The sequence below is a fragment of the Oryctolagus cuniculus genome, chromosome 10 (assembly GCF_051225735.1).
Source record: "Oryctolagus cuniculus isolate XC-2025 breed Fujian yellow rabbit chromosome 10, ASM5122573v1, whole genome shotgun sequence".
NCBI lineage: Eukaryota > Metazoa > Chordata > Mammalia > Lagomorpha > Leporidae > Oryctolagus > Oryctolagus cuniculus.
Window position 1 is genome coordinate 28971007 of NC_142876.1, and position 23029 is coordinate 28994035.

Genomic DNA, 23029 nt, shown 5'->3' on the forward strand with positions numbered 1-23029 from the left:
GGCCGGCACTGTGGCATGGTGGATAAAGCCGCCGCCTGCAGTGCCCGCATCCCATATGGGCGCCGGTTCGAGTCCCAGCTGCTCCACTTCCGATCCAGCTCTGGCCTGGAAAAGCAGTGGAAGATGGCCTAGGTCCTTGGGCCCCTGCACCTGCGTGGGAGACTGAGAATAAGCTCCTGGCTTTGGATTGGCGCAGCCCCAGCTGTTGTGGCCAGTTGGGGAGTGAACCAGAGGATGGAAGACCTCTCTCTCTCTCTCTCTCTCTGCCCCTCCTTCTCTCTGTGTGTAATTCTGACTTTGAAATAAATAAATAAATCTTTTAAAAAATAAGTAATTATAATTCATAATAAGTAACGAAAACTTTTTTCTGCTGGGCAAGACTGCAGATATTTTTAAATATATGATGTTACTTCATGCTGACATTCTAGAAAATAGATGGTAATCTCATTTATCATAAAGGAAAGTTGAGGCTCAGCAGTTCAGTGAATTGCCCAAGAACACATAGCAAGGGTATGCTAAAGCTGGGATTCAAATCCAGTCCAACTCCAGAGCTTATGTTCCGAACCACTGTGCTGTACCCTCCACCCTAAACCAACCCCTGCCCTACTACAGGTGTTCCCACAGCACAATGTGTTTACTTGGCACAGGGCACAGATATGACTGGATCACCACTGCCCTAGCACCTGTCTACCAAGTCATATAGTCCATTGTACTTAAAGACTATATGATTTCTTTTCTGTGTGTCATTATTTTCTACTGAATGCTAGACATTGTGTATAGGATAGTAGGGTTGAATGCAAATTGTATGTCTCTAAATGAGCACACCTTTACAGTTAGGCTTTTCATGTGGAGTTCATTCATTCCAGGCAGGACTTGAATGAATTTCAGTTTTGGATCTTCATTGTACCACCAGCTTCAAATTCCCTGAGCAGTTGCTACTTTATTCTTAAGGACTGGGGCCTGGGATGGCAGAGGGTTCTTTCTGGTGTTTCTTTACTGCTCTCTGCTTTCAGCAGTCACTGCAGTGGGGTTGGCAACAGGGGGTCCCTGCTGTCCTTGTGTAGCCTCAATTTGGGGGAACCTCGCTGTACACTCGGGCCTTAGAGGTAGGGCTTTCTTTCCTTGATGGTAGCAGATCTCTGAGTGGGGTTGGTATATGTGTAGGGTCCTGAGCATGGTCTGGCTTCCTGCTCAAACCCCAGTGTTAGAATTTATCTTTGCTGCTGGCCCTCCACCAGCCTGTGTCTTACCTCTTATTGAGAGGCAGACAGATGATGTTTTTACTTCTCCCCTAGGAGCAATGGAAATTTGTCTATACTGTCGGCCAAGAGGGTTTATTGCCCCAGCAACTTAAGGCTATTGGGTAGCATGAGTCAAAGGTCGGGGAAGCAGGTGAGTGTGGCTCCTTCCCCATACCTCATGAGTACCTGGTGGAAGCCAGTGGAAAAATGCTGTCAAGAGAGCATCAGTGCCACTCCATCTGGGGCTCCAGCCTGACACAGCCCTCTGCACTTAACCTTTATGAGGAGTTGGAATTTGAGCAGCGTTCTCCTAACCCACTTCAGTGCTTGTGTCTTGTCTTCCTTCTCCCCTGAGAGTAGCTTGGCCCTCTTGGAAGTCATGCCACTTGGTTGCCCTGCAAATCAATCTCTGATGGGTCCGCAAAAACTTACACCTTATTAGATTATCAGACTTTTTCTCATTGTTAGGGTCAAGGGGGCATTCGTTATTATTGTCCACATCCTAAACAGGGGCTGGAGGCCAGCTGCCTTGTGGTGCTTCTGCACAGCACTCCAGAGAGCCTGTTTGTGTTACATTTTAGCCCATGAAAGTGACTTGCTATGTATGTAGCAAAACTGGGACTAGAACTTGGTCTAGACCTTCTCTCTACTGGCTTGCGACTGCTGCACTCCTGTGCCCAAGGAAGAAGGAAAAGGGCACCAAACATCAGAGATCCCTTAAGTCAATGTAAGATCCAAGACACACAAGTTTACAGTTGATTTCTCTTCTTTGTATTAGTGTCAGATATAATTAGCATACATTAGACAGAAGAATCAGTAGATTCCTTGATTTAGAGAATTATTATTTTGGAATTCAGTCTTATACCTTTTTTTAAGATTTTGTTTATTTTATTTGAGAGGTAGAGTTACAGCGAGAGGGAGAGACAGAGAAAGGTCTTCCATCCACTGGTTCATTCCCCAAATGGCTGCAACTGCCGAAGCTGCGCCAGTCCGAAGCCAGAAGCCAAGGGCTTCTTCCTGGTCTCCTACATGGGTGCAGGGGCCCAAGCACTTGAGCCATCTTCTACTGCTTTCCCAGGCCACAGCAGAGAGCTGGTTTGGAAGAGGAGATGCCGGGACTAGAACTGGCACCTATATGGGATGCTGGCACCGCAGGCAGAGGATTAACCTACTGCGCCATGGCACTAGGCCCTCAGTCTTGTACTTTTTTACTCTCAAAAGTTGCTAAATGGTTTTTTTACCTTTCTAAAAACCAACAGTGGGAGGGTGTCGTGGCTTGGCAGGTTAAGTCACTGCTTGGGGTGCCTGCATTCCGTATTAGAGAATATGATTCAGCTTCTTGTTACTGCATCCTGGGAAGCAGCAGAAGATGGCTCAGTGCTTGGGTGCCTGCCATCCACGTGGGAGACCTGGATAGAGTTCTGGGCTCTCCTGGCTTTGGCTTGCCATTTGCAAACCTGGGTGTTGTAGGCATTTGGAGAGTGAACCAGCAATGGAAAGATATCTCTCTCTCTCTCACCTCCCTTCCCTCCCGCCCTCCCTGCCTTTCAATTAAAAATAAACATTTAAAAAACAATGGTGACTATTCAAAGTAGCAGGCTAATCAAAACTAAACTGAATTTTACTGACGTTTGAGGTCACCCTATAGATTTTTCTAGATTAATTACATTGTATATTGCTCTGATGGTATTTGCTTTCTAAATTCAGTATTTTTTACATTCTTTATAGATGCTCAGATGAGAATAGAATTTTTAAAAGTAGATTTTTAAGATTTGTTTATTGATGTGAGAGAGAGCTTCTATCCATTGGTTGACTCCCAAAATGGCCCGAACAGCCAGTTCTGAACCAGGCCAAAGCCAAGAGCCCAGAGCTCCGTCTGGGCCCTCTGTCACCTGCTACTTTGTAGGTGTATTGCACTCCGTGTAGTGCAGCTTCACCTGCTGCACCACAACGCCAAACCCAGACAGACGTGTAAACAGCAGCTAAACACTTATCTTTGCAACTAGAAGAGCTGTAACTCCAGTGGCTTCACCACGTGTCACAGAGCTAATTCTCGGCAGAGGCGGCGCTGGACTAGGACTCTTGGACCTCCAGTTGGAATGAGAGGAGGCCTCAGTAGAAAGTCAGAGCCACTGAAAAAAGCTGTGGGGGTGGCACATGTTCTGAGGGTGCTATTTTCCTCCGATTTTGCTTTTTATATGTAGCTATTTTATGTATATAGGTGTTTCTTTTTGTAACATGCCAATATGTTTGAATAATAATAAAAGGAACTCTAATTGTTACAATAAAATATATATATATAAAAGAGGACCTAAATGAAAGATCTTTGCGAGTGAGATCCCAGTAGAAAGAACAGGGCCATCAAAGAAGGAGGTACCTTTCTCTGAGGGGAGGAGAGAACTTCCACTTTGACTATGACCTTGTCGAAATAAGATCAAAGTCAGCGAACTCAAAAGGCTTCCATAGCCTTGGCAACTCATGACTAGAGCCTAGGGAGATTACTGACGCCTTAAACAAGAGTGTCAATTTGTTAAGTCAACAACAGGAGTCACTGTGCACTTACTCCTCATGTAGGATCTCTGTCCTTAATGTATTGTTCAATGTGAATTAATGCTATAACTAGTACTCAAACAGTATTTTACACTTTATGTTCTGTGTGGGTGCAAACTGATGAAATATTTACTTATATACTAAATTGATCTTTTGTATATAAAGAGAATTGAAAATGAATCTTGATGTGAATGGAATGAGAGAGGGAGTGGGAGAGAGGAGGGTTGCAGGTGGGAGGGAAGTTATGGGAGGGGAAGCCATTGTAATCTATAAACTGTACTTTGGAAATTTATATTTACTAAATAAAAGTTTAAAAAAATTTAAGAGTAAAACCACCGCCCTGGTGCGTGCTGTGCCAGGATCCACTCTGGCCTGCTAAGGGAATCTGCTCGCTGGGGAGTGCAGTTCAGCTGGATTTCAGTCAGAACAGTCCTGTATTCTGAGTCCTCTGCCTATTTTCCAGCTGTGGAAAAACAGGTGAAGGCAACCTGTGTCCCCCAGCGGTCACCGTCACCTTGCCCACTTGCCACCAGTGCCATCCCAGCAGTGGGCTTCAAATAATGACCTCCCAGGCTCAGTTTAGGCTCAGGGGCCACGCTGAAGCCGGGCCCAAGGCACGAAGATGACGGGCACGGGGTTTTCCACTCCCACGTGAGAAGGGTGACACGGCAGCTGCTCTCCCCAACCCTCCCTCCCGTCACGTGATTTCGGTACCCAGCGTCTTGTTGGCTCACAGCGTTTAGGATGCGGCTGTGAATTTGTGTTTAATGCACAGCCAGCTCTTTCTATCAGTAGCTCAGTGTTTGGGGACAAACCCAGTTCTGGCTAAAACGACAGGCTCACAAAGCTTTTCAGTCTGTGTGCCAGTGAGTTAACAACGCAAAGATAGCAAGTCTGTCACCCAGGCTGGCCTTTGAAGGCCATTTAACTTTAAAAGAGCCTTGCCCATGCATTTCCTCCCTCTTCTTCCCCCCACTCTGGCACAGCCCCATTAATTTTGTTGAAGGTTTTATTTTCTGCTGAAAATGCAGGAAATTTAGACAACTTTCTTGGAATCCCCCCAAAACTAATACAAACAAGATACATATGCTTCTCTTAAGGAAACTAAAAATAAATGATTTGAAACTCTTGGACTGCATAAATTCCCTCTTAAAAGGAAAAGGAAGTTTATAGAATGAGAGGCAACTGAGCGCTATTAACAGGGTATACAATATTCCCACAACTGGCAGCTTGTCTATGTGATATTAAATCACTACTTAGCATAGAATGTGTCGGGCTTTCTTTCCAAACATGTATGAACTATCAGAAACACGGGAAAATGGGGATCGTCTTCTAAGGATGCTTGTTTTTACATTGAAATTCTGTTTGAGGAGAGAGACTGTTTGGTCTGGAATCCGTTCCTGGGGTGGAAGCCGAACGCACTAAGAGAAAACACCAGGAACAGAGAGGGCACAGCAGCCTCGGCGCGCTCTGCTGTGGCCATGAGCCACTCATACTGTGTCTCTGACAAAGCATCCTCAGTACAGTACGGGAGAAGCATGGGAGACTCTTTTCTTGTTTGGTTTTGGTTTGTTTTTTTAGAAAACTTTTATTTAATAAATATAAATTTTGAAAGTACAACTTCTGGATTATAGTGGTTCTTCCCCTCCATAGCCACCCTCTCACCCGCAAACCATCCCATCTCCTACTCATTCTTCATTAAGATTCATTTTTTATTATCTTTATATACAGAAGATCAACTCTATACTAAGTAAAGATTTCAACAGTTTGCAGACACACAGAGTATAAAGTACTATTTGAAGACTAGTTTTACTGTTAATTTGCATAGTACAACACAATAAGGACAGAGGTCCTACATGGGGAGTAAGTACACAGCGACTCCTGTTGTTGATTTAACAGTTGACACTCTTATTTATGACGTCAGTAATCACCTGGGGCTCTATCATGAGCTGCCAAGGCTGTGGAAGCCTCTTGAGTTCACAAACCCCAACCTTAGTTAGACGAAGCCATAATCAATGTGGAAGTTCTCTCCTCCCTTCAGAGAAAGGTACCTCCTTCTTTGATGCTTCTTTCCACCGGGATCTCACTCACAGAGATCTTTCATTTAGATCATTTTTTGTCAGTGTCTTGGCTTTCCATGCCTGAAATACTCTCATGGGCTTTTTAGCCAGATAGCATGGAAGATTCTTAAAAGCATATTTTTAATCAAACCATATTTTATTCTATAGATATATGTTTATCTCTGTATACACTGTCCCCTAAAGGACCACTTTTCTTAAAGATTTATTTTTATTTATTTGAAAGAGTTAGAGAGATAGAGATGAAGAGAGAGAGAGAGAGAGAGATTTTCCATCTGCTGGTTTACTCCCCAAATGGCCACAATGGCTGGAGCTGAGCCGATCTGAAGTCAGGAGCCAGGAACTTCCTCCAGGTCTCCCATGCGGGTGCAGGGGCCCAGGGACTTGGGCCATCTTCTACTGCTTTGCCAGGACATAGCAGAGAGCTGAATTGTAAGAGGAGCAGCCGGGACTAGAACCAGTGCCCATATGGGATGCCGGCACTGCAGGCGGCGGCTTTACCTGCTACACCTCAGAACCAGCCCCAGGACCAATTTTATAAATTAATAAAAGTAGAAATTTGGACATATATCTAAGTGTGGTTTCTTTGCATTTATAGTAACTGTATTGAGTTAGCAAGTTTGGAAGGAACTTTTATTGTTGTTCTTTTTGTACTGATGTCTGTCTAAAATTAAAGTGATTTTTCCTTTGAAATACTTGAACAATAAATTTGCATTTATTTTTAAAAAGCACTCACATGGGACTTACCATGTGCTACACACTGTGTTAAGGACTTTACTATTACTACTTCATTTAAAGTTCATAAGAAAATACTAAGTAGTATTCAGTACTGAAATTCTGAAACCCAAAAAATGATTAGATTATGTTGCCTTTTAGGTCTGTTCAAATACTGAGATTTGGATGATTCTGTAACTTTCACAAAACTCTCCAGATTCATGCTTATGTTAATTTCTCTTTTTTAAAAAAAAGAATTTTTATTTATTTATTTGAGAGGTAGAGTTACAGACAGCGGAAAAGACAGAGAAAAGTCTTCCATCACTGGTTCACTCCCCAGATTGCCTGCAATTGCTGGAGCTGCGCTGATCCGAAGCCAGGAGCCAGGAGCCTCCTCCAGGTCTCCCATGCAGGCGCAGGGCCCCAAGGACTCGGGCCATCCTCCACTGCCTTCCCAGGCCACAGCAGAGAGCTGGATCAGACGTACAGCAGCCGGGACATGAACAGTGCCTGAATGGGACGCTGGCACCACAGGTGGCAGCTTAGCCCACTACGCCACAGCACCAGTCATGCTCCCTCCCTCTCTCTCTCTCTCACTTCCTCCCTCACTCCTTCTATCTCTCTCTCCCTCCCTCCCTCCCTCTCTCTCTCTCCCCTCTCTCTCTCTGTGTTTCCTGCCTTTTAAATAAATATTTTAAAAATTATTTTTAACTTCTAATTTATGTTGAATTTCTTATTTCTACTTTCGTAATAGTTTTTTAAAAAAGATTTACTTATTGGAAAGTCATAGCCCTGGCTCCCCAGTAACTCCTTTGAATATGAGGGTTAGGATAACTCTTAAAGAGCCTTCCATTGGGATTGATACCAAATGGAAACCAATGTATAACATACTCACTAGTGTAAAGCTGCTAGTGTTTTCCCCCACTTGGCAATAAAATAAGTCGTCAATATTTTAGCTTGGGTTTAAATGAGCAAGACCCAGTTGGGGTTGAGTGTTTCACTCTGATCATTTTAACAGATTGCTTATTTAAACATTGAGAATAAGCTCTTAGTGTTTTTGAAAGCAGAAATGACAAGCTATGCACAGATAAATAATTTCTGAAATGTGTCTCTCTCTCTTTTTTTTTTTTTTTTTTTTTTGGACAGGCAGATTGGACAGTGAGAGAGAGAGACAGAGAGAAAGGTCTTCCTTTGCTGTTGGTTCACCCTCCAATGGCCGCTGCGGCCTGCGCGCTACGGCCGGGGCACCGCGCTGATCCGATGGCAGGAGCCAGGTGCTTCTCCTGGTCTCCCATGGGGTGCAGGGCCCAAGTACTTGGGCCATCCTCCACTGCACTCCTGGGCCACAGCAGAGAGCTGGCCTGGAAGAGGGGCAACCGGGACAGAATCCGGCGCCCCGACCGGGACTAGAATCCAGTGTGCTGGCGCCGTAAGGCGGAGGATTAGCCTAGTGAGCCACGGCGCCGGCCTTGAAATGTGTCTCAATCCCTTATGTTATTATAATGAAACACCTGAGACTGTGTAACCTTATCAAGCAGAGAGGTTTACTAACTCACAGTTGTTAAGGTTCAAGGGTATGACATTCACATCAGCTCAGCTCTGGCGTTGGCCTCAGAGCTGATGGTACCAGAGTGGCAGGAAGGAGAGATCCTGTGGTGAGATAGGAAATCAGGGAGACTCCTGGTCTGAAGACAGTGACCTTAATCCCTTCCAAGGGCAGTGCTCCCAGGACTCATCCAACTCCCACCACCTCTCACACTGCCCACTGGACACTGAGCTTCTGACACATGAACCCTTGGGGCACAATCCAGACGAAATCAGAACTATAGCAGTAAGTTTAATATATCAGGCCTTAACGCCTAACATAAATGGACAAGTGAAATATTTGTGGACATAAAGTTCTATAGGAAGGTAATATTTTGACTTACATTTCTGAAGTAACCATACTATCTCATTGTTTGTTCTCTTTTTTTTTAAAGAGTTATTTTATTTATTTGAAAGACAGTTCCAGAGAGAGGTAGAGACAGAGAGAGAGGTCTTCCATCCATTGGTTCACTCTCCAAATGGCTGCAGTAGCCAGAGCTGAGCCGATCAGAAGGCAGGAGCCAGGAGCTTCTTCCAGGTCTCCCATATGGGTGCAGGGGCCCAAGGACTTGGGCCATCTTCTACTGCTTTCCCAGGCCATAGCAGAGAGCTGGATCGGAAGTGGAGCAGCCGGGACTAGAACTGGCGCCCATATGGGATGCCTGCGCTTCAGGCCAGGGCGTTAACCCGTTGCACCACAGCACCGGCCCCTCAAGATAAAATTTAGAAGTTTAAGCAACTACAACAAAGCACAGAAGAAGAGTGGGGTCAGAGGTTGCTGTTCAAGGAGGAGAGAAAGTCTGTTAACTTCTTGGGTCTTGCTCAGGCAGTGGATAGAGGAGCAGAAGAGGCCACATTTGCTAATCGCAGTTCAGCATGTTTTAAAAACCTGCCAACTAAACAGTCAACTCAGGTATTTCTAAGTCTGTAGAACCAGGCCACATGATCATACTCACAGAAGACAGCCTCCCGGTGAGCCCTGCCTCCTGTGTTTATGACTTTGCATAATCTGTCCCCTGAGTGCGGGCTGCATTTACTGCCTTGCTCCAACAAACAACAGAACAAAAGCTGTAGGAGTCTCGCCTCACGTCCGATTATGTAGTGACTCTGCCTTCTGATTGGGCACCCTTTCTCTCCTCAACTAATTCACTCTCGAGGAAGCCAGCCGCTGTGTTGTGGATTGCCCTCTGAAAAGATAAGGAAGTATTGTCCCCGCCAGGAGCCAGTGAGAACCTGAGGCCAGCAAACATGGGAGCCATCTTGGATGTGACTCTTACCCTGAACCAAGTCTGGTGTTGACTGTAAGCCTGTCTGCACTTTGACTGCAGCCCTGCTGGGTGCCAGAAGCCAGAGGTACCCAGTTCAGCCACATCCTAAATATTGTTGTTAAAGACATTGTGTTTGGGGTTAGTTTATATGCTGCAATAGGTAACCAATAGTACTGTATGTCCAGCCTGCAGACTGTAAGTATTGAGCCTCAAGTACTGATATTAGAAAAAGAAGAAAAACTGAAAATAAATACTAATTGCCAAATAATGAAAATAAGACCAGATTAATGAAATGAGAAACTTAGGAATCATGAGAAAAATTAACAAAAGCAAAATCTGGTTCTTTGAAAATCTAATAGAACAGTTAAGCCTGTGGTAAGTTTTATCTTGGAAAATAAGAGAAAGCAAAAAAAAAAAATTTAAGGAGTGAGAAGAAGAGAATGACTATAAACACAGGTTCTTGAAACTCTACAAGAATATTCTAAATAATTGTGACAATGTAGACAAAAGGGGCAGCTATTCAAAAAAAATAATCTCAAAAAGCTCGATAGGGAGATGTGTTCGGGCTAAAGAGGACTTGGATCCTGCTTCCTGCACATGTTCAAGCCCCAGAGTCTTAAATGAGCAGGGAACGGGTTAATCCTACTGGTTGGTGATTACGGCAGAACCCTGACCTCATTATGGCAGCTAGGAGGTGGGGCCAGGGGAGGTCTTAGGTGCCCAGGGGTCCCCCTTCGCAGGCAGAGAGAGGGTTGGTGACGTAAGCCAACTGGCCTGTCCTCTACGCGAGCTCCCTGGCTCCTCCCACGCGTTCTGCCTTTGCTGGCCTCCACCAGAGGCCAGGCGAATGGGACCGCCCAGTCGTGAACCGAGAACTCCCATCTGTAAGCAGAAGTAAACCTCCTTCTTCCCAAGAAGCTTCTCTCAGGTATTCTAGTTGAATTAATAAAAAGCTGACCAATACAGAAGACAACTCATTTTTTAAAAAAGTTGGTAAAGAGAATATGAAGAATCTGCTCACGCATGTGCAGATGAGCCCAGATGGCAGCAAATGAGAAAACGCCTGGATCTGCCAGCCGGTCAGGGAAAGCACCACTGTGTGTGTGTCAGGCAGCAGACCTTTTTTTTTTTTTTTTTTTTTTTTTTTTTTTTTTTTTTTTTTTTTTTTTAGGTTTATTTATTTATTTGAAAGGCAGAGTTTACAGAGAGATGGAGACAGAGGTCTTCCATTCACTGGTTTACTACCCAAATGGCTGCCTTGGCCAGAGCTGGGCCAGGCCAAAAAAGGAGCCAGGCGCTTCTTCTGGGTCCCCCCACTTGGGTGCAGGGGCTCAAGCACTTGGGCTACCTTCTGCTACTTTCCCAGGCACATTAACAGAGGGCTGGATTGGAAGAAGATCTACTGGGACTCGAACCAGTGCCCATTTGGGATGCTGGCATCGCAGGTGACGGCTTTTACCTACTATGCCACAGTGCTGGTCCCCAGGCAGCAGATTTCTGAAAGAACATTTGTACCTGGTGATGGTGGGGTAAGGGGGGCAAGCGTTCCCCTGCATTGCCAGTATAAAAGTGTTGTCGTGGCTGTTTACACAGCAGTCTGGCAGTGTCTGTCAACATGACGCACAGAGCCTTTCAGCAGTCCCTCTTCTGGAATCTGTCCCAGAGAGATCCAAGGACCCACGTGTAACAGATCTGCAGGATGGCAGCAAGTCTTGTTCATAGAAGCAAGGAAACTGAATACAAATCCTAACTCGAACGTCCATTAGTAGGCGAATGTTATATTTTACATATACTCTACCATTTCTACCATCTTTGCTTTAACAATCAGTTCTTGAGGCGAGCATTTAGCCCAGCAGTTGAGACACCAATAGGGATGCTTGCATCCAGTATCAGAGTGCCTGGGTCCCTGACACCCATGTGGCCTGGACTGAGTTTGCAGCTCCCAGTTTAGGCTTGGCCCAGCCCTAGCCACTGCAGGCATTTGGAGAGTGAACCAGCAGATGGGAAGCACGCCCCGCCCTGCTCTTAGAATAATTGAAAATAAGAAAAATACCTTTCCTTAGACATATCTATATTTCTGTCTGGTTTCATATGCCTTCTGCCTAAAGAAATCCCTTTAATATTCGGTATAGAGCAGATTACAGATTATCCCAGCGTGTTTTACTCTGAAAAGTCGTCATTCCACCTTTGGAACGTGCTGCTGTCGGCCGTGACACCCTTGGTTGACGCTGTTTCTCCCGCTCTTCAGCGGCACCTCGCGTAGCGGGATTGTGGGGTTCCCTATGAGGAGCCTGCTGGGGCGCTGGCCTTTGTGCTGCTGGAGATGCTGTTCTGCCCTCGCCCCCCTGCAGGGTTTTCTCTTTGTCTTTGGTTTTCAGTAATAGGAATGAGATGTAGCTAGTGTGTCGGGTTTCTTGTTCCAGCATGGGGAGTGCTTCAGGTGTATTCTCTGAGAGCTATTGTTTCATTCATTATTTTTAGAAAATGCTTAGCCATTGTCTCTTCAAACAGCCACTTTGCCCTATCCTTTCTCTCTTCTCCATCTGGGAGTCAATTACATGTATACTAGTACATGTCAAGTTTACAGCCAAATTCTGTTTTTGTCTTTCTGCTTTTCAAGCAAATAAGTAAATAAAACTATGTTAAAACAGAAATGAAACAGAGGTAAACTACATGGGAATGGGTGCACCTTTGTGTCCCTAGGATAGGAGTGGCAGAGGTTTTCTGTTGAGAACCAGACAGAAAATTTTCTAACTCGCCAGCTACGCAGTTTGTGAGGTGCATTTTATCTGATAGTAATGAAGCCGCTTGTGCTTTCTTCAACCTTCCGTTTATATGAGTGTCTTTTTCCATCCTTTTGCCTTCAGCCTAGCTATATTTGAGGTGACTGATGCTTGAAGTTTCTTGTAGATAACATATAGCTGGGCCGTGGTTTTTTTTTGTTTGTTTTTTCAATATTTTCACCAATCTTTGGATTTCAGTGATTATATTTGTAGACCACTTGCAATTAACATAGTTGTCCATATGTCAGGGCTTCAGTCTGCCATTTTACTTTCTGCTTTCTTTTGTTGCCTGTTTTCCTGCCTTCCTGTAGATACTTCAGCCTTTCTTCAGAATTGTAGTTTGGTATGCCCATAGCACGCTTGTGTGTCTCCCTGGGAGGGTTTGCTCTGGCTGCAGCAGCACACACAGTCTGGAGGTGTGACGGGTTAGCAGTGCGCGTGAGATGTGGGAGCTTTCCGGGTCTGGCGCCCTCTTTGCCCTGCCTTCTTTATGAGTCGGTTGTCTTGGAGGTTCCTTTATGAACATGGAGCGCCACACGAGTGTTGGAAGTTCTGCTCCACCTGTCAGACACTCGCTGAGGACTCGGGAGAGAAGGAAGTCTGCAGTGCGCCCCCGTAGTGTTGCCCTTCCCAGTGCTGTTTCCCAGGATGATTGCTGATGACCCGCTTGAGTTGTGCTCTCACAAATACTCTCTGTTCAGAGTCCCTAAGACTGTTAGCTCTGGGGAAACAGTGGAAAAACCATAAGCTGTTTGTCTGTGAACATAAAGATGGAAGGGACAAGGTGGAGAACTGAGATCATCTTCTAAATGAGGCACTGTTCTCAGACCTGCTGAGACCCTACCAGAACCTCCCCTTATGGAAGTCTAATGACAGTGATGGGAATAGACGTGTGGGTCGCCGAGTGAGGAGCTAAGTGAGCAGCAGCTCTCCCTCCACGTTGGCAGGTCTATAATTTATTATGTGAATTTTCTAATCATCATACAAAGATCAAAGGATTATAACTCAAATCCTTGAGTAGCCAATAAACCTAATTCTAAAGAACTAAGACAGAAATAATCTTGAAGAGCTTTCTTGTCTTATCTTTCCAAGCAGTTTCTCTTACTTGACTAATTCTGTTACAGGAGAAAACCCCTGACAACACGTTTGTTTTCTTTATAAGGCGCAAGACCTCAATGTCATTGAGGAAGTGATTCGAATGATGTTGGAGATCATCAATTCCTGCCTGACAAACTCCCTTCACCACAACCCGAACCTGGTGTATGCGCTGCTTTACAAGCGCGACCTCTTTGAACAGTTCCGAACGCATCCTTCATTTCAGGACATCATGCAGAATATTGATCTGGTAAGTGCAAACGGAGGCATGTATCAGGATTCTTTTTAACTTAGTAAGCCAGAGGTTTAACCAACCTCGGTAAGAACTACAGTGGTAATGGCTTATTTATTGTTTGTCTCCTTGAAAGACAGAGAGAGAGAAACAGAGACAGAGATCTTCCTTCTGCTGGTTCATTCCCCAAATGCCCACAGTAGCAGGACTGGGCCAGCCGAAGCCAAGCGCCAGAACTCAATCTAGGTCTCCCACATAGGAGGTGGGGTGCATCCCTGCAGTCTCCGAGCTGCACGTTATCAGGAAGCTGGAGTCAGAAGTGCAGCTGGGACTCAACCGAGGCACTCCAGTGTGAGACACAGCATGCCAAGCAGGTGTCTCAGCCACTGCACCGGACGCCTGCCCTCGTTCTTTAGAACAGTCAGTAGTCTGCTATTTTTACTTAGCTTTTAGATCACCAACATTTTTCTGCGATGTCGTCAGAACTTTGAAAATCTCACTTTTAAATATCTGTTTAGTCTGTTTTATAGATGTCCTAGAATATATATTTACCATTATCCCTCTCTCCCCTTCTTGCTCATTTTAGTTTGAATATTTTATATCAGTTCATAATTAACGAACAGTTTATAGGTAAATTTTTAAGTTACATTTTTGCTATAGTTTTAGTTTGTTTTTTGTTTTTGTTTTGGCAGCTTAGAGGAGCAGAGACTGACAGACTGCTGAGAGCTTGTGCTGGTACACTGCCCGAGTACCCACAAGCACTGGGGCGAGGCCAGGGCTAGAGCTGGGAATGTAATCACGGAGTCCCGCAGCGGTGGCAGGAACCGGGTACTTGAGCCGTCACTGCTGCCTCTCAGGATCTGCACTCGTGCGAAGTTGGAGTCCAGGAGCCAGAGCCAGGAATTTTTTCTTTTAAAGATGTATGTATTTATTTGTGAGGTGGAGTTACAGAGGGAGAGGCAGAGAGAGGTGTCTTCTGTCTACTGGTCCACTCTCCAAATGACAGCAGTGGCCAGAGCTGGGCCAATTCAAAGCCAGAAGCCAGGTGCTTTTGCCAGGTCTCTCACATGGATGCAGGGGCCCGAGTACTTGGGCCATCTTCCACTGCTTTCCCAGGCCATCAACAGAGACCTGGATCAGAAGTGGAGTAGCCGGGACATGAACCGATACCCATATAGGATGTCAGTGCCGCAGGCAGCTTAACCTACTACACCACAGTGCCAGCCCCTAGAGCCAGGAACTGAACTCAGGCATTCAAGTGGGGGACATGGACATCTAAACCACTAGGATAAATGCCTGCCCCATGGTAGAGTTTTAAAACTGGAATTTCACTAGTTTGTACTGTCAGAGGGTGTGTTCTCACATTCAATACAGAGGACACTTTGCTGTTCTGAGATAGTGTTCCATTTGTGCTTCTCTGTGTCAGCGTTTTCTTTCCACAGTTACCTGAGAGGGAATCTGTCTCACTACACTTTGGACACTTAAAGCATTATACTCATTTCAGTAGTTGCTTTTTTATAGCAAAAATGTATTTCATAATTATTTTAATTTCTTTAATTGCATTTTTCACAAGTCTGTGAACTTTTTTTTTCCTGTCCTTTTTAAAGATGTCTTTGGCTAAATTTTCTCTTTTTAAACAACAGCAACAAAAGATTTATTTAAAGGCAGAGTTACAGAGAGAGAGAGAGAGAGAGAGAGAGAGCACAAGCGCGTGCACTTCCATCTGCTGGTTCACTCCCCGAATGGCCACAACAGCCGGGGCTGAGCCAGGCCGAAGCCAGGAGTCAGGAGCTTCTTTGACTTTGTCTCCCGTAGGTGTAGGGGCCTGAGGACTTGGGCCATCTTCCGCTGCCTTCCCAGGCGCAGTACCAAGAAGCTAGATCCGAAGTGGAACAGCCAGGATTTGAACCAGCATGGCTAGATTTTCTATTGCTATGTGTTTTTTTCTGATTTAATTTGGTTCTAGAAATATTTCCTGAACAGCTGATAATGACTCACAGGGTTAGGTACAACAGTAAACAGGCATCCTGTCCTTGTGTGACTTACATTTAGAAAGACATTGAATAATTAAGTTATCACTCACGCATATAGAGTTGGAGTAATAAGCACATGCCCATACCTTTCTCTAGGGCAGTTACCCAGTGGTGAAATTGCTGGGTGTTCTGTATCAGGACAAACGATTTTCCATTACATGCCGCTACCGTTCTGCACGCCGGCCAGTGCTGTGTGAGAACATCTATTGCTTTATAGCCTTGTGAACACTTAGTTTCAGACTGACAGTTTTGTCAGTTTTGTAGTGGCATCTTAGTTTTACTTTGTAGTTCCTTAATTACTAATGCTTCCTGTGTTTACTGATCATTTGGATTTCCCTTTTGCAACGCCTATTCAAGTCCTGTGTCAATTTTGTTTTATTATCTTTCCATTATGTTCTAGATGCTAGAGCTTCCTTGATTATGTGTTGCAAATACCCATTCACTAGCACAGTGAAGAGTTTCTGACAGAACTCTAGAAGTGCTCGCCCAGGGGCCAGAGAGGTGAGGTCACGTTCTCAGCCCCGGTCCTTCCCAGAGCCCTGCTTGCTGTGCGCCTGCGGTGCGCCTGCTGCGCAGGGTTCTCCCGTGAGCATGTTGCAGTGCCCCCCTGGGGAGTCCCTGTCCTGCTCTCTTTCTGTTGAACCTGACCCCCACGCTGGCCTCTTTCTTGGCTTACTGCTTTGTGTTGAAGCATATGCTACAGTAGAGTCTATGTAAGATAAATTTTTTAAAACATTTTAATTGGGGCTGGCACTGTGGTGCAGCGGGTTCACTCCCGGGCCTGAAGCACCGGCATCCCACACGAGTGCCGGTTTGAGACCTGGCTGCTCCACTTCCCATCCAGCTCTCCGCTGTGGCCTGGGAAAGCAGTAGAAGATGGCCCAAGTCCTTGGGCCCCTGCACCCATGTGAGAGACCCAGAGGAAGCTCCTGGCTCCTGGCCTTGGACTGGCGCAGCTCCGGCCATTACGGCCAATTGGGGAGTGAACCATCAGATGGAAGTCTTCTCTCTCTCTCTGCCTCTCCTCTCTCTGTGTAACTCTGACTTTCAAATAAATAAATAAATCTTAAAAAATAAATAAAACATTTTAACTGATGCATAGTTGTACCTGCCTGTGGGGTGCAGTGTGATGCCGCAGTGTAGGCATGCACTGTGCAATGATCAAATCAGGGAACCGGCTTATCCTTCACCTCAAACATTTATCATTTCTTTGTATGGGGAGAATTCAGAGTCCGTCCCTCCAGCTCTTTGGAAATACGGTTGTTTTACCTTTTCATTTCCCATGTCTGACAATGCTTTTCTTCTCCATTTGCGTGTGACCTGTTCCCTGTGGTAGCCTTTCTGCTGTCCTTACCCTGTGTCCTGCAGCATCGTGCTTTGCTGTACCCCGTTAATTGTACTGGCCCTTGGGTCCCTTTGAGTCCAGACACTCGTGCTCAGAACTATCAAAAACTCTGCAAGTTATTCCATCCCTGCTGCTTCCTCTTTATGAAACTCCTGCTAACCAAGTGGTCACTGAAGGCCCTTAAGATCAGTCATTAAGTCTTATTAGTGGGCTGACCAGCAGCCTCAGATGAGAAGCCTGCAGGCTCTCTCCTGGGCTAGGTAGGCCGAGCTGCCGGCGTCTGAAAAGCTGCGGGAGGAAGAGGCCTCTCCCAGCTGGGGCAGGAGAGAGGGTGGAGGGTGGCCTCCAAGGGAAGCTTCCTGTTTGCGCTCAGGGTGATGGGAAGACGCACGTGTGCGGAGATTCTGCTCAGATTTCACATAGACTGTCTCCAGCCGTTCTCGAAAGCTAGTTCACCAGCTTGTTCGTCAGCTTTGAGCCATTTGAGTAGTTAGGCTCCCCTTTCCAGACTTAACACAAAGGATGATCCACCGCCGAATCCTTCAGAATCCACACGTTGACACTAAACCACAGTTGAGTGTGCTGTTGCAAATCTACTCGCTGGTTTGTTCCATATCGCTGCTGTTTCATGATCACTGGTAGGCAGAAATAAAAAGTAAAACTGTGCTGTCATTTATTTTTAATTAAAATTATTGAGAGAGCACAAATATTTGTGGGCTCAGTCCCCAAATGCCTGAACTCTAGTGGGAGTGACTAGGGATAGGGGGAGCCAGGAGCTGGGAACTCAATGCGGGTCTCCCATATGCATGGCAGGAACCCAACTGCTGGAATCATCACCGGTGCCTCCCAGGTCTGCATCAACAGCAATCTGGAGTCTGGAGCAAGAGCCGGGAGTCAAATCCAGACACTCAGAACCTAGGCATTCTGATGTGGAATGCGCATGTTCACCACTGCCAAGCCCCGCCTCCCCCGGCTCCTGTCTGTCAGTTTAATCAGTGTTTTTATTGGCTTTCCCTTGTTTGCTTCAACTGTATACCTAAGGGCTACACTTACAGCACAATATTTTTCTTGCACTCTTGTCATTTTCCTAAACATAAACCAGCATCGTTTAGGTATCATCAACAGAACTGTGTATTTGGGTTCAGCTTCCATCTGTGAAGTCAAGATATAAGGAGGGGAGTGTGGCATTGGGGTGTAGCTAGTAAAATCCTCCCCCTACAACACTGGCATCCCATATGGGCGCCAGTTTGGCTGTTCCACTTCTGATATAGCTCCCTACTACTGTGCCTGGGAAGGCAACGGAAGAATGCCCAAGTAGTTGGACCCCTGTGCCCATGTGTGAAACCCAGATGAAGCTCTAGACTTTGGCCTTGCTGAGCCCCAGCCATTGCAGCCATTTGGGGAGTGTACCAGCAGGTGGAAGATCTCTCCCTCTCTCTCCCTCCCTCCCTCCCTCCCTCTGCCTCTCCCTCTCCCTCTGTCTCTGCCTCCCCTTCCATCTCTCCCGCTCTGTCTGTAACTCTGACTTTCAAGTAGATAAATAAATCTTTTAGTAAAAGAAAAGCTATAAACCAGAAACTCCACATCGGGAGCTTGTTAATTTCTTAGACTTGACATTTTTGTCCAAACCTTTAACTTCTTGCCATTATGAATTCACATTCCCATGCAGATCGCTCTAGGATGTGTGAGAGTCCGCAAGCTGCTTCTCGAGTGGATTGTCTCTGGCCCCGTGTCCTTCTTTATTAACTCTGAGTTTAATCGGTATAAATTCCTCCTTCAAAATTGAGACTTATTAGTGTTATTAAGATCATGAGGCCAGCGCCGCAGCTCACTAGGCTAATCCTCTGCCTGCAGCGCTGGCACCCCGGGTTCTAGTCCCAGTCGGGGCACCGGATTCTGTCCCGGTTGCTCCTCTTCCAGTCCAGCTCTCTGCTGTGGCCCGGGAGTGCAGTGGAGGATGGCCCAAGTGTTTGGGCCCTGCACCCGCATGGGAGACCAGGAGAAGCACCTGGCTCCTGGCTTCAGATCAGCGCAGCGCACCGGCTGTAGTGGCCATTTTGGGGGGTGAACCAACAGAAGGAAGACCTTTCTCTCTGTCTCTCTCTCTCACTGTCTAACTCTGCCTGTCAAAAAAAGATCATGAAACAAATTGCTGTTAACTTCAGTATAAGTTATCCCTGTCTTCTTTTGTGAGCTGTATGATGTTTGACAGCTGAGCAGACTGGTTTCTAGTACAAGAAGTACTGCTGATTGCATGCTTTGGTGGAAGTGAGGATGTGGGAACACCAGGCTCGCGCGGCATCCTTACCTCCTTGGAAAGTGGAGTCCGTGGCCCGGGAGTGTCTCACGGAGGGCAGCCCTTCCCGCTGCGGTTCAGCCTTGCAGGAAACTCTGGAGCTCAGGCAGGATCTTCGTCCCTGTCATGACCCGTCCCTCTGACAGCAGTGTTAAGGATTACGATGTTGAGCAAAAATCATTTTTCTCTGTGAAGGCATCTTTATGGGCTAGCTGTTTACTTATTTCTAAAACCCTACTTCTAACCATGCTCTTCATGGATCTGTTCAAATCCGTTTCTCTTTCTTACTAGTACCACTTTTGGAAGTAAAATATTGAGCTTAAGATTCATTATGTGTGTGAGTAAGGTCTTAACAAACCCCTCTCCCCCCTTTTACACGAGAGATTGGCCTTGGCTTAAACTGCTTCTAACCGTCCCCTAGAGATCCAAGGAAGGTGAGTGTCAGCTGTGTTTTTAGGCAGCGCCGCTGTGATAAACTAGTGTGATAAAGTGACCTGTGATTGGTCAGCCGAGTGTGGACTGGGAGGACTATGACTGAACTGTAAATACCAGGTGGGAAGCTCCGGTTTTGGGCACAAAGGGACCTAGGGGCTGAGACTGTCACCAGGGTCCTGGCTTCTCTCTGAGGCATGATGTCTGCAGTAAGGAGGCTGCTGTGTGGTAGCTTGTTCTTTCGTATCAGCTGTCACATGAGGGCTGCAGGCTGTCCTAGAAACCACTGCAAGGGTTCCCAAGGCAAACAGGAGGCCTGTGCCATGCTGGCAGCACGCTGCTTCCCCTGGCGTTTCATCCTTTTAAGTCAGCGTGTGCCAAGTGTGGCTCGGTCTATTGTGGAGTCTCTCGGTGTCTAATTGGGCCTAAGAATATCCCCAAGAGTGGGCATTGCAATGGTAAAAGACTGTTTGCTGATATCCGTTTGTAAATGTATCTTTCGGGCTCCAGAGGGGTACATTCTTGGTTTTCCAAGATTTATCCAGGTCTTTACATTATAGGAATATGCAACCTGCCCTTGTTCCGATTCCATGCTCCGAGTCTGCGTCCTCTCCTTCTCTCCAGTCTGCCCTCTGAGAAGTAGACTCTTGCCTTCTGTCCCAGTGTCGGCCTCCTCCTGGGTCTCTCTGATCCCAATTTCTGCTTTCCTTCCTTCCTCTCTTTTAAAAAATCTTTTTTCTTTCCTGTTTTCAAAAATAGTTGCTTAAACTGTGTACTGTACATGTCTGGCAGTATCACCTGCAGTGTACGGGGGAGAAGTGCTCTCGGTTTAATTCTCGGTTCCTTTCATTGTCAGAGTCAATATCTTCTTTGTGTTTCTCACAAAAGAGCACCCTGTGGCTTTTTCCTAGGGGCCCACCTATAACAGGTAAACAGATCATCGTAGTATAACACATCACTTGGATTATTTAACTCTAAAAATTTATTTAAGCTTCGTCAAAAACCATTTGCTCCTTCTCTGTTCATCATCACTAGCTTTGATTGCGTACTTGCTAGGCACTCATATGCATGATCTTACTTAATCGTCACTAAAAACAGACCTGTGAGGTGTATTTCATTTCAGTCTCAGTCTGCAGATAAAGAGGCCAGTCTGAGAAGAAGAATTAACTTGCTCTCGTGATCACGCATTCAGAAAGTGATGGAGCCAGGGCCCATGTCGGCAGTCACTGCGCCCACTGCTGCGCTGAGCCCCGCGGACTGTTCCTGCATTCCTCTTTGGGGTGCCCCTCACCTCCCGCGACATCTGATCACGGGCACAGGCCTGGGGCCTTCCAGGTGCTCTTCTTCCTTCAGTGACTTCTGATGATGTCAAATCAGTCTGTATTTGCAACAGGGGTGAAAATCAGGACCTTTCTCAGAAAGCAGGCTGCCGACATCCTTAGCAGTGTGTCTGGATGGAGAGGGGCTGGTAGGAGGAGCTAGGGTGCGCTTGGCTTGGAGGCACAGTACCGTATCTGTGGTTGGCGACAATTAATTAAATGCTTTAAAGTAGCTAGAAGAAAGGATTTTGATTACTTTAACACTAAGATATGATACATTTTGGGGGTGATAGATATGCCCATTACCCTGATCTGATCATCACACATTGACATATTTTAATCCCACAGTGTACCCCATGTATAAAATTGCTATGGGTCAATTAAAAATAAAAATCGGGTTATCTGCATCCTAGGTCAGAGTGCCTGATTCAAGCCCCCGCTCCACTTCTGATCAGCTTCCTGCTAATGTGCACCCTGGGAGGCAGCAGATGATGACTCACATACCTGGGTCCCTGCCAATTACACTGGGAGACTCAGGTTGAGTTCCAGGCTCCTGGCGTTCGCTTGGCCCAGCCCTGGCTGTCATGAGCATTCTGAGACTCAATTAGTGGATGGAAAAATCTCTTTCTGTTCTCTCTGCCTTTTAAATAAAATGAAAATGAATTTAAAAGTTTTTAAATTAATTAAAATATATATTTTCAAATGACTCTGAAAATTATATATTCTAAATTAGGACAACAAGAACCATTCAAAAGGTTTAAGCTACATCCATTTAAAATTAATTCCCCTTGGGAAGAAGTGAAAAGTCAAGGGAAGGTAGGAAATTGAAAAAACTTCGATGGGGCTGGCGCTGTGGTGTAGTGGATAAAGCCACTGCCTGCAGCACCAGCATCCCATACAGGGACCAGTTTGAGTCCTGGCTGCTCCACTTCTGATCCAGCTCCCTGCTGATGGCCTGGGAAAGCAGCAGAAGTTGGTCCAAGTGCTTAGGCCCCTGCACGTATGTGAGAGAACCAGAAGAAGCTCCTGGCTTCTAGCTTCAGATCAGCCTAGCTCCTTTTGGAGAGTGAGCCAGCAGGTGCAAGATATCTCTGTCTGTCTGTCTGACTCTGTCTCTCTCTCTCTCTCTCTCTGTAAACTTTGCCTTTCAAATAAGTAAATAAATCTTAAAAAAAAAACAAACAAACAAAAAAAAAAAACCTCACTGCACATTGCATGGTGTAGAGCCCTGTGCAAAACCGGACTTGCAGCCAGTGTGTGTTTGTGTGTTGCTGTCAGAAGAATGGACCACTTACCGACACTTCAGCCACATCCAGTGAAGAATGCCCTCTCAGGATGACCACCTGGCTGTGTGCTAGTGTGCAGTTCTCAAAACTAAATCACTGCATAATTTTTTTTTTTTTAAACACACCTACTCTGCACTAGAGATGCAGGTAGGGAACTTCATAAACATGTTGTGTTCTTTCATTGACCCTTCCGTCACCCTTGGGAGGGAAGCAGAGCAGGGCTGGAAAAGGTTGGCTTCGCGTCCCTTGGCCTGTAAGTCACTCAGCCAGGCCTAGAATTCTGGTCTTCCCATTCTGAGTCCCACGTTTTTCAACCTTCACGTGGCTAAACTGAGGTAAGAATCAAAGTGAGCAAGGTTTCCAGGAACTTCTTGTTGAATACTAGCCTTCAGATAGTGCTGGGGGCTCTGAACATTCTTTTTACAATGTATAAGCCCCTTTCACATATTTTGCGAAGAATGCTGTGAGAAACAGAAGTAACATCTCTGCCCTTCGCCTCTTTGAGCACTTCGCCTTCCCCGTCCCTCGCCTGGGTACCCTGAGATGGTGACGTAAGCAAGGCTGTGCTGTGTTCTTCCTTCCTGGTGTTAACCTTGAAAAGTGGCAGTAGAGGAGACTGGTGAGCTGCTGCTATTTTTAGTCGCCAGGGAGTTGAGCGCTGATATTTTTCGTTACGACGTTCAGTGATCCTCGGCATCTGAGTGACCTTGGAGAGCTTCTGACTTGTGCAGAAGGAGTTAGACATATGTTTTCCAAGGGGCCAAGTCCTTACT

At 46.0% G+C, this 23029-nt stretch overlaps 1 protein-coding gene across 6 annotated transcripts in view; it reads left to right on the top strand.

The window, feature by feature from the left end:
- The window catches only part of DYM (dymeclin), a 372541-nt gene that overhangs the window by 286376 nt on the left and 63136 nt on the right, over positions 1–23029 (top strand). For 4 of the 6 annotated variants that reach the window (XM_051851233.3, XM_002713527.6, XM_089305763.1 and 1 more), the window contains one exon: positions 13381–13563. The exons of the other annotated variants lie outside the window; for them this stretch is intronic. In XM_051851233.3, coding sequence (XP_051707193.1) covers positions 13381–13563 — 183 coding nt within the window. The remainder of the gene's footprint in view (positions 1–13380; positions 13564–23029) is intronic. 6 annotated transcript variants of the gene reach the window in all.